At 28.2% G+C, this 12172-nt stretch overlaps 2 protein-coding genes across 2 annotated transcripts; both read right to left on the bottom strand.

Annotated features, from left to right (window-relative positions):
* Window positions 1-314: 314 nt before the first annotated feature.
* On the bottom strand, window positions 315-6089 carry PCYB_063240 (Pv-fam-d protein; the record flags this gene model as incomplete). The annotated part of the gene is made up of 2 exons (XM_004221491.1): window positions 315-5675; window positions 5967-6089. 2 exons carry the CDS (start codon window positions 6087-6089, stop codon window positions 315-317), a joined length of 5484 nt encoding a protein of 1827 aa, XP_004221539.1.
* A 4513-nt stretch (window positions 6090-10602) lies between these two features.
* Window positions 10603-11295, bottom strand: PCYB_063230 (hypothetical protein; the record flags this gene model as incomplete). Its single annotated transcript, XM_004221490.1, has 1 exon — window positions 10603-11295. A coding segment is annotated over one exon (693 nt), but the record flags the coding sequence as incomplete, so codon positions are not given.
* Window positions 11296-12172: the final 877 nt, after the last annotated feature.

Genomic DNA, 12172 nt, shown 5'->3' with positions numbered 1-12172 from the left:
AATACAGACGAAACAAACCATTTAACATGTATTTCCATTAATAACCATATGCAACAATAATAAATTTAAATGAACAACATATAAATGGCCTATTTATATTAAAGGGGTATACTAAATTACAAAAAACATAAGATAAAAAAGAATATATATATAAATGGTACCAAATCTTATAAAGTATTACTCGAATACGTACACCTATATATATGTAGAGGAATGTACATATACCCTCTCTTGAAAGCACGAAATTTTGAATTCAATTACATTTCTACGTTATTAAATTTAAAGACTTTTAAACATAGCATTTCTTCGTGATTCTAACTTATTTCGAATTTGTTGCTTTCGCTAAAAGATCTAAACAGTTTACCCATTTCACGACACTTTAATAATTTCGTATTATAATAAAGTATCATGCCGAGAAGTACGAAAACAGTACCAAAGGCTAAATTTGATAAATTGGCTACGTAAAATATGAATAAACATAGTAACGTTAATAAAATTGGAAAAAGTATTTTATATTTCTTGGCGTAATAAAAAAATTTATTTAATTTCGTTTCTGGCTTAATCAAGAAAGTATCACTCCTTTTTGAACTTTTCAATGATTTTATTATTTCTAATTCAAACTTGGAATCTATTTTTTGCATAAATTTTAAAGTCTTTATGAATAAACTTTTCTTATTAAACATTCTTGATTTGACAGGTTCATTTTCATCTCTTTCTGTAAATACCTTTTTTATAAAGCTCTTTTTATTCCTTTTTATATTTCCTAAGCTCCTTTCATAGTCAACATCTATATCATTCCTTCTGTTACGAGTTTTTACATTATGATTTCTTCTATTATCGTCCATTCCTTTATCATCGTCCCATCTTCTATTATTATTTCTTATACGATCATCCTTTCTACGATCATCCTTTCTACGATCATCTCTTCTACGATCATCCCTTCTACGATCATCCCTTCTACGATCATCTCTTCTACGATCATCTCTTCTACGATCATCTCTTCTACGATCATCTCTTCTATTATTATCTCCTCTATAATCGTCTTCTCTATTATTTCTCTCTTTATCATTTGAATCTTTATAATTTCTATCACGTCTGAATTCATCAGGGTTTATAAAATCTTGTTCGCTACGTCTGAATGTTTGCTCTATCTCCATAGTTTTATCATTGCGTTTTAATAAGTCCGATTTTTTATGAGCAAAACTTTTACGTTTGAAGGTGTAAGCAGACTTCAAAGAATCATTATCCTTTTCTGATTCTTCATCTGATTTTACAGAGTTGTTATCGTTGTCTCTTGATCTATTGGATTTCTTTTTATCAACTTTTTCATAACTTTCCACTACCTTATAAAGTGTATCAAATTCTTTTTCATCATATTTTAAATCATCATATAACTTGTAGAAGTCTTCTTTATTGTATTTTAATGCCTCATGTCGTTTATTCATGGTGTAAGCATCATCTAATTCGTCATATAGATCATCTAAATTGCTGTGATCTGATTTTAATGAATTAGATGACTTGTTTTTATCTTGGGGTTTGTCTTTTAATGAATGTGAGGATTTCACAGAATGGGAATCAACTTTATCATTTCCTTTTCCCTTTTTTTCATTGTTTATTTTATTAACGCTTCTCTTTGAACTCGAATCAGTATTCTTTAACACATTTGATGCTTTTGCAGAATCGCACACCTCGTTTGGTTTATCAGAAATGTTCTTAACCATCTTATTTTCTTTGGATGCATTAAATGAAGCCTTTGAACCATAATAGTCAGAAGGAGCACCTGGTTTATCATGGCTGTTCCTATATCTATTTCTACTTAATACACTATATAAGCTCCTAGTCTCAGACTTATCAGTAGTATCGCGTGATTTGTCATAAGTTTTATTAGACACATCATTATTTACTTTTGAAGAAACAAATGACTGCTTAGAACCATAATAATAATCATCGTGGTCGTTTATTTTATCCAAATTTTTCTTTTCCATGTTACCATCTTTTCTTACACCAAGTGACTTCTTGGAACCATAGCAAACACTACCATCCTTTGATTTTTCAGATCTTTTCTTGACCAGCTTATTATCTTTCGAAAGTTCAAATGATCTTCTAGAATTATCGAAATCAGTATCAATGTTTGATTTATCACAACTTTTTTTAGGGCTGCTTTTCTTTTTTAATACGCTACATTGGCTTTTAGAATCATAATTATCACGAATGGAATGGGTGTCTTCATAATACTTACCTCCTTTTTTCTTATCTAATTCTTTCTTATCTCTATTATTTCGTCCTAATATATCGGATTGATTATCAGAATAGTTATCCTTCTTTTCCATATTAGACTCTTTCTTATTCCTATCATCATGCGTTAATCTGTCAGATTGACCATCAGAATAGTTATCCTCCTTTTCCATATTAGGCTCTTTTTTATTCCTATCATCATTAGTTAATCTATCAGATTGGCTGTCAGAATAGTCCTCAATTAAGGTATTATCACAATTTGTTTTATCCTCGTCATCATTTGTGTATCTATCAGATTGACTATCAGAATAATCTTCATCCTCTGATGAATCACATGAGTCTTCATATTCCTCTGTTGATGCATATAACAATTTTTTATTATTGCAACGAGGCTTTAATCTATTAACTCCATGCACAAAATCTCTTTCAAGTTGTATATTAAGGATCTCCTTTTTAAACCTCTCATAATGTTTTAATGCGTCGCATCTTTTCTCTGTAGCACCAGCATTTTTTAAAATATTAAACTTTCTTTTAAAATCCTCAGTAAGTTGCATAGCATTCAAAAGTTTATTCTGGTCATTATCTGTGTTAATTGCTTCAGTGGTCACCTTTTTGAAATTAGCGTTATCCTTTTTAAAGGTATGGGAATTTCTCTTATTTCTATCATCCATGGAGTTATCGGATATAGTACTAGTATAGTCATCATTTTTGGAGCTACCATCTATAAAGCTATCTTTGTCATCACTTTTGTCTTCATTTCCGTCATCACTTTTGTCGTCATTTCCGTCATCACTTTTGTCGTCATTTCCGTCATCATTTTTGTCACCATTTCTATCTCCATATTTTGAGTGATCATGGATATCACTATCTCTGTCATCAATCCTTTTTAATTTTTTTGTTAGATCGCTCCTTTGGTCATCAGCCATTTTTGATTTATGAATTGCACCGTTGTATGTTTCATCAATTCGTCTGGATTTATAAGTTACATAGCTTCTTTTGTCATCATACTCTGATTTGTGAGATATAGAGCTAATGGTGTCATCATCCAATTCATCATATGTGATGCTAACTCGCTCTTCATCTTTTGACTTACCAAATTGTTTGTTATCTTGGTAATTTTTTGCATCATTAAGTTGTTCCTTAATACTAGCATTGTCTTTTAAGGTACCGTCGAATTGTTCGATAGCATTTCCTGTACTTTCTAGCACGGTCGTCACTGTTTCAGTACGATCGTTATATTTTCCTAGTTCTTGGGATTCCCTAGCAATTTCGTCTTGTTTTAATACATTTATACGATTATCATCATATCTGTAAACACCTTGGGCATCATAATCTCGTTTGTTATTTTCATCATACCTTTTATATTCGCCTTCAGCATGCTCATCTTCATATTCATCACCTGCATATTCACAATCGTCGTTTCCATCATCTTCACTTTTCGATCCATATGACTGTTCGTTATCACTGTTTTCGTAAAGCTTTGATAGGTCAATTTGCTTTCCAAATTTGTTCATACCGTTAAAGATATCAAAAAATTCATAGGAATAATCTTGCTCGCTTATCAATACATCCAATGGGATTTGACGATCACTTCTATTGTTTCTATATATATTATTTCGGTTGTTATAATTTATACCATCAACTGGGGATCTATTAACGGGGTTATTATAATTGTTCTGATCCCTTCTCGATCCCTCAAATCGTCTGCTTGCATTATTTCCCCCATTCATTTTTCCACTTTTTTTCTTGCCATTCTGTGGAGTACCTTTTGAAGGATATTCCCCATTTTTAAAAATATCGTGATCCCATAATCTATTAAACTCATTTTCAAAAGCATCATCAAGTTTTTCTCCATTCACTTGTCCCGTAAAAGCATTATAATGTTCCAATGCATTAAGTGTTTTCTCTGAATCTTTTTCATCAAGATGATCACTATTTTCATCCGAATTTTGCTCGTCCTGTGGATTATGAGCAGCGCTTCCATCAAATATTAATGAATTATATTTTTTACCATAATTATCATTATCATTAATTTTATCAAAATGCTTGTCCATATTAACAGTACGCATTAATAAACTGTGTAACTCCTTAAATTCGTTATATCCCATATATTTTTCAAATATATTCCCCAAATTATCTTCATTTTGGAATTTATCAGCTATTTCATTAACTTCCTTTGCATCTGCTCTTTGTGGCTCCACCTGTGTGTTTACGCCATCATCAGGATTTAATGCCATATATCCCTTTTCAAAGTCATCATCAAGTGTTTCTGCATTAACTTCTCCCATAAAATCGTTGTAATTCTTCAGTGAATCAGGTCTTATGTCCGAATCTTCATTATTAGATAATTCTTCATAATTTTGTTCAAAATTAGCAGCACTAGGAACATTATTATTTTTATTAAATCCCTGGTTTCGATTAATGTCACCCTTGATTTTACCAAAAGACGCATTTAGATTACTAGCTCGTTTTAATGAGTAAAATCCTCCCTTAAAATCATCATCGATTTTTATATTATTAACTTTGTCTTGAAAATCACTGTACTGTTTTAACGTATCGTGAGATTCATCAAAACTGACATTAACACTTTCTACATCAAATTGTTTACTTGAGCTGCTATTACTATCCTTCATTTTTTCAAAAGCTACATTATTGTTCACATTATCATTAGATTTAAAATTATCAAGTTTCCTGTTTTCATGGCTATCAAATTGTAATGATGAATAATTCATTTCAAAATCTTCATCGAGTTCTGTTTCATCACAATTTTCTTTAAAGTTATTGTCATTATTTAAAGCTTCCAATCGTTTTGAAGAAATATTGTCACCAGCTCCTGGGCTACTTGAGCTATCTTCCTTGTCAACATTTGCTGAACCGGATGATTCCTTATCATTCATCAAAGAATTATAATTTGGATTAAGTCCTTTATTATTAGCATTTCTGCTATCATTTTCTAGATAAATGCAACTATTTACAAAACTCTCATCCATTTCTTTGTCATCAATGTCTTCTTTAACGTTAATGTAATCTTGCATGGCGTCGGACCTCATTTCTAACTGATTTTGATCATTTGGAGTCTCATTTGATTGATTAAAATCGTTATCAAAACTTAACGAATCAAATGACTCCCTCGTCATACTTCTGTCATTATTACCGTTTTCACTAGCTTGCATGTTATCCTTTCGCACACATCTATTATTGTTTATTGAATCATCTAAATGTTTTTGAAAATTGCTATCGAGAAATATTTCATGTAGATGTTTTTTAGGAGAATGGTAATTTTCCCTTAGCCCATCTTCTTCTCTGTCATCAAAAAGTTCATAATTGGGTTCAATACTTATATTTGCATCTCCAATTAACACTCTGCTCGACCTTACACCTAATGCATTTAGGCTCCCTCTGTTAACCCATGATTCACGAAAGGTTGAGGCAGCATGCGTCTATAAAAATTGGAGAAAAAATTTACCATGTTAAATGTGCGAAAAATGAACACATGATTTGTTTTATAACGTTCACGCGAAGGTTCGTTTATAAGGTGCACAGCATACATGCATGTATATATAAATATATAGACATGTATATACACGTACACATAAATGGGTTGAAACGACATATAACAACTGTTAATAGGAAAAATCTTATGTTTGGCTTACCTTATAGGAATTTTGCCATGTTGATGCTAAAACAATAAATGTGCACGTCTTAACAAAAAAACAAAAGAACTTATTTACTTGATCACCCATATGGCACCCCGTTAGAGATTCTGATTCATTCTCAACAAATAAATTATTATCTATATGATAGTTTCTTCGATAATTTTCAATCGTCTTAGGATTGTATCTTTTCTTGGTCATTTTTTACTTTTTTAGATTTATAAACATTTTTATTGTAGATTTCATTAACTAAATATAAACACATAACATATAACACATAAGATATATTTAAATTCTAATTAACGTAAGCTGAAAGGAACTAGTAATTTTAAATATAAAAAAATTTCCCTTCCACAAATAATAACAATAGCAAAAAAAATGTACACAAATTAAATTAATTTTTAAAATAGGTAACTGAAGTGTATTAATAATATGTAATAATATATAGCACATAAAATCGTTAGTTATATGTTAATGCAACAACATATTTTTATTTTGTAGAACATATTCCCAAATACCGAAAAAAGAAAAAATACAACTTCTTTTCAATAAAATACAAAAAAATTGGTATACTTTATTTCTAAAAATAGCATACAAGCTTTTATTATTAAATAATTTTTTTCTCGTAACAAATAAACATAAAATAAAATATTAATTATACTAATTTGAATTTCATTTTTTTTAAATTATTCTTCCTATATAAATAAAAAATATTATATTCTGTACATACTAAAAGATTTAAAAAAAATGTTGCAAAGAACAATAAATAAATATATAATTTAATACATGAGAGATATAGTAAAAATAAAATCCTGGAACCCTTTTTTTTCTTATTTTGTATGCGGCTGCTACCTACCATAAGTTTTTTTTTAATCGTAACTCTATAACATACAATATTGTTGTTGCCATTGGAAAAAAAAAACGCTACAACGTTATTTAAATAGAAACTATTTTGAAAATTGAAAATATATAATAGAAGACAAATAATTTTTAATTTTTCTATTTCTGATATCGACCAATTTGTTAATTAGAATTTTTTTGGAGTACATGAAACAATAAATAAAAATAAAATGTAGTTTTGTTCAATAATTCCATAATGAAAAATCCCAACACAAAATTTATTATTAACCATTTAGTTATAATATATGATTATATCTTTAATTTAATAACAAGTCCTTTTAAAGAAAATAAAATTTTCTTGGTTTTTTCTTAAAACATGGGTAAATTTGCTAAATATATAACATGTAAAAAATTGCAGCATAAGCCCGTACAACATGTATATTAAAAAAAAAAAAAAAAAGGAAAATATGAGAATAATGCAAAATTTTTAAAAATGCATTTAAAATGCAAATGCATGTAGCGTTACTACAATGTTTCTAGGATTATGTTAAAATGAAAATTTTCTTATAATAAAAAATATAATGACAAAATGTCGCGGTACCCATTATATGAAATAATGGCAAAACAGAATAATATATCTTTTATTTAAAATATATATATGCCGTTTTACGCGTTATTTCGTACGCAAATAGAATAAAACTCTTATTTTTGTTTTTGTTTTACTATGAACTAATAAATATATATATGCATATATATTTGTTTATGTATCTATACGCGTGATTTAATTTAAATATTATGAACACTTGTAAATATCTATCTACAGGAGTTGCAATTATCAAATAAGAAGAAAACTTCCCCTCTTTAAAAAACGGCAAAAATTGTACCAAGTATATAACATCTTTATACATGAACTCAAAAAATAGTTCACTGATTTTCTACAATAACGTATATCATATTTATATTCATATTTTATACATAAATAAAATAAAAATAAATAAGTCAAATTCGTAAATTAGCCGGAATTATATAAAAAAAAGGGCACATTTTTATTTTGATATATATTATAGGAAAATGAAGAATATATTTTTCTTTGTTTATTTTTTGTGATGACTAATAATTTTACCATAATTTTATTTTAAAAGAATTACAGTTGTATCAACTTTATCCTAATGCATAATTTTGCTAAAGTTAATTTTATGAGAAATGTACACATTAATATGAATTTTTTATTTGCAAATTAGTTAAATAATATTTTCTTTACTTTTTTCTTTTTGTCTGCTTTTTTTTTTTTTTTAAAAACATCTCAAAGAAATCACAAAATCATCCACAATCTTTTATCCGAATGCAAAATAGCGCTTATCCATAATATTCGAAGCAACCAAAACATTTTTACGTAGTAGTATATATAAAAGACATACCATATATTGTACTAGACAGAATTATAACTCATTAGTTTGCCATCTTTTTTTGAATTGTTTTGCCTTTTTTATATGGATTTTTTTCTCAGTTTCTTAAATTCCAAAAGAAGAATATAATTCACTTTAATTTTTCCTTTGCCAATTGGTAAAATTGTGGTCTACATATAAAAATGTTTACGCTAAAATATTTCCTTTAATTAGAAAAAGTGAAAAAATATAGAAGAGTTTCTACATTCACCGGTCTTATTTCATTTAATAACTTTTCGTAAGTTTGCCTTGGCTAGTATATAAATTTATAGTTGACTATAAATATTGACACTGTCTAATTAATGCGTTTCAACTTAAAAAATTTTATTGAAAATTTGCACTTATAAAAAGTAAATAAAAAAAAAAAAAAAAAAACAAACGTTTCAAGTATTATTATTTAAAAAAAAAATGCTTTATTGCAACTTTCTTTTAGGAAAATTCCAAACCATTTTCGTGTTTCCCAACTTATTTTTAAACCTTTATCATTGTTGTGTATATTAAAATATAGGACGTACTTTAATATTTATACTATAACATTTTTAATTACTTAAAAATCTAGAAACCTGAGTTGAGCCTTTATTTCTCTTTTCACATAGTGCACTTTAATTTTACGCTTCTCTTCATCTTTTTCTCATTTTATATTTTAAACGAATGTTTAAAAGATGCTTCACATTTAACCAAAACGTAAGGCGATGTTAATATTCTAAAAGGTCCACTTTGAATATCATCGAAAAAAAAAAGTAGGTGCATATATCGCTGTTGACTATCAAAAGGGGTATTTCCCTTTTTGACGTTTAATAGTGTTTACCAATACATCTATAAAAATCAGTTCATAAATGGGATATTTTGCCACCTTTTCCGCTTTTTATTTGCGTTATGTATAATTAGCTTAATCACGCTTATAGAGAAACCTCCCTAATCAGAAATGTGTTAATTGTTAATTTGTGTCCAACATTTTTTTTTAAAATAATATATATATCATGTACAATGTAACCAGATAATGAATCACATCTGTGGAGCGAACAGTTGATGTCGCTTTTAAATTGACTTATCCACGTATTAACCTTTTTGCAATGGTGTTCTTTTCATTTTTCTGTAACGTAACTCATTATTCTATTTTTCTAATCAACTCCTGGTTTCCTCAGAAATGGATAGATTTAGAAATAAAATAATCTTATTCGCCACTCTAATTCCCTCCTATTCTGCAGAGTTTAGATTCTAACTTTAATTATAACATTTTTAATATATTTTTGTCTATAAAGGGTGAGCCCCACAAAGTAGCATGTTTCGTTAATAATATGAAAATTTCTGGATTCTAAAATTAAATAACCAATCAGCAGAAACATGATGTAGGGCAGGGTTTCTCCTGGTATTTACTTCGCAGACCTTTTATAGCATTAGTTAGGTCAGAGATAGCACAGATCCATATGCTCCAAAGGCACGGCAGCAAAATATACATACCATATGTTACCCTACTGTTCATATGTGTGTATATACGTACGGATGCGCATATGCGCCTTAGATCACATGTATGTGACAACTTTATATTTATAACTATGGGGAAGAACGTCCTTTTGCGATTAAAAAGTAGCAAATAAAACCAGGGCTTATATGAAGTATCTGTGCACGCATAGCCCATACGAACAAAGAAGATAAAAATTTAGGAAAGCTGAATAAATTGTTAAATCTATAAAAACCTGTTCTCAATATATTGTAATTTTACAGTGATCATTTTTCTACAATATCAGGTTGTAAAATAACTGCCGTCCTCCTTTTTAAGAAACACACACATATATACATACGTTGCAACATGCGGAATTATCCATATGCCTCTCCTTCCTCACGATTCCCATTACGCACCAATTGTTTATACAGAAAAATGCAATAACAATGAAAACAATGCTGTTCTCTGTTAACAAATTTATGTCATAAATCATTATACTTAAATTAATACATGTAAAAGTTGGTAATTCAAATAAGTTCTTGTAAATAAAACAAAGAACACATTTTTCAAACATTAAAAATTTCAAATCATGCACTATATATGTATATATTAGTATACATATATATATCCATCGAATTTTCATGAATCAGCTAAAAAGAATAAATTATAGTACTAATTTGCACAAATTTTCTTAAAAAAAAAAGGAAAAAGGAAAAAACATTAAAAAATATGAACACACTTATAAAAATCAAATATACATGTCTAATTGGGATAAGGCAGGAAATCATTAATAACGTGCTCATGTTGCAATATATTCAAAACGTAAATCTCCCTCCGCAGATTAGTCGTAAAAGCACGTTTGCGTTGTTCCTTGTTTGTATCCCCCCTTAGGCACTATACATTAGCATATTCAGTTAATACACAAAAAAATATTTTCTATAACGCAAATTGACACCTTTCAATATATAATTAACCTTAAAATTTTTTATAATTTTGGGTTACCTTTCGCCTGGAGAATTATATTTTCGCATTTCCATACTTTAGCTAATAAATATACTATGAATAAAATAGTTGCACCCCACGCTATGAAAGCAAGTTTGCTATGAATAAATAATAAAGATAATGTAAGAAGTGCTCCAATTATTACTGGGGAAAATACTTTACATTTATACATGGCATTCAAAAATTTTATCCTATTACTTTTTATTCTAATCGTAAAAGGGTTGTGATAATTGCTACCGCTCAGAATGTCTAACAGTTCTAATTCTACGTGTATGTTTAACTTTTTAATAAAATTCATAGCTTTTGATATAACTGATCTATCACTATCCATATCTTTTATTTCCCCCAATTTTAATTCTTTGTATTTTTTTAAGAACATATTATTTGATGTAGAGGTGTATAATTTTTCATATACCGACTCTTTCTCCGTATTTGTGATGCTATCCACATCACTGTTCGTATCATCAACACCATCTTCTGTTGCTGATTCATCATCCATTTCTTCATCGTTATCATCCTCAAAATCATCTTCATAATATTGTACATCCGCTGGGGTTAAAGGATTATAATACATATCTGCAATATATTGCCTTTGAAAAAGTGATCGTCCAACCCTTCCATTTAATGATTTATCGAGGAACCCCCTCTTTCCCAGTGATTCCCCTAAGGGTATAAACTATAAAAATTTTTAAAGATATTTTATTCATAATATAGGAATAACCATTTAAATGAAAATTAAAACATAGATGCAAATTATTACTTCAGGCGTAAGCAAACAACATAAATGAATATGCAAATTTTCAAACATGACCTCTTTATCCTTACATTGTCAGAATGCTCCCATTTCCAACATATTAAAAGAAGGGAGAATATATAAATTTTGGACAAAAGGTTATACATATTTATTTTTTCTTTCGTTGTTTTTTATGCTTGGGTATTTTTTTAAAAGCAACCTTTTTTTTTTTTTTTTTCTTTATAAATATATGCAAAAAACTGATTGCAATAGGTATATTATTTCGATTTTAATTTTTTTTCTGTTTGACAAATAATATTCAAAAATGTTATTTATTATTAAATTTGTGATAATAACATAATAATGTAATTTTTCGTCAGCTTATTTTGTATATTCTCAAATATGGAACATTTGCTTCGTCTTCCAATTTTAATGATGAAAAGTAAATAACATACTATTGGTAAATGAAGAACATGTAGAACAACATTGTATTTGCAGCAGAAATCTTTACATTTCATTAAAATGCATTATTTTATATAAAAATAATATATTCAAACGAAAAATACAAGTGATATATAGAAAAAAAAAAATAAAATAAAAATAAAAGATGTGTAACAGTTGGTTTAAATTTATAAAAATTCCTAACAAATCATGCAAAACAAAAGAAAAAGTTATGTTTATATGTATATGCATGTATTGCTACCTCTCTGAAAACAATGCAGTGCATATCCGTCATTTAGCAACGAAGAAGCAGTTGAAAACAAAAAAATAAAATAAAATAATAATAATAACAATAATAAATAAATAACAATACCAATAT

Source organism: Plasmodium cynomolgi, chromosome 6, assembly GCF_000321355.1.
Source record: "Plasmodium cynomolgi strain B DNA, chromosome 6, whole genome shotgun sequence".
NCBI lineage: Eukaryota > Apicomplexa > Aconoidasida > Haemosporida > Plasmodiidae > Plasmodium > Plasmodium cynomolgi.
This window is presented reverse-complemented; position numbering and strand designations above follow the sequence as displayed.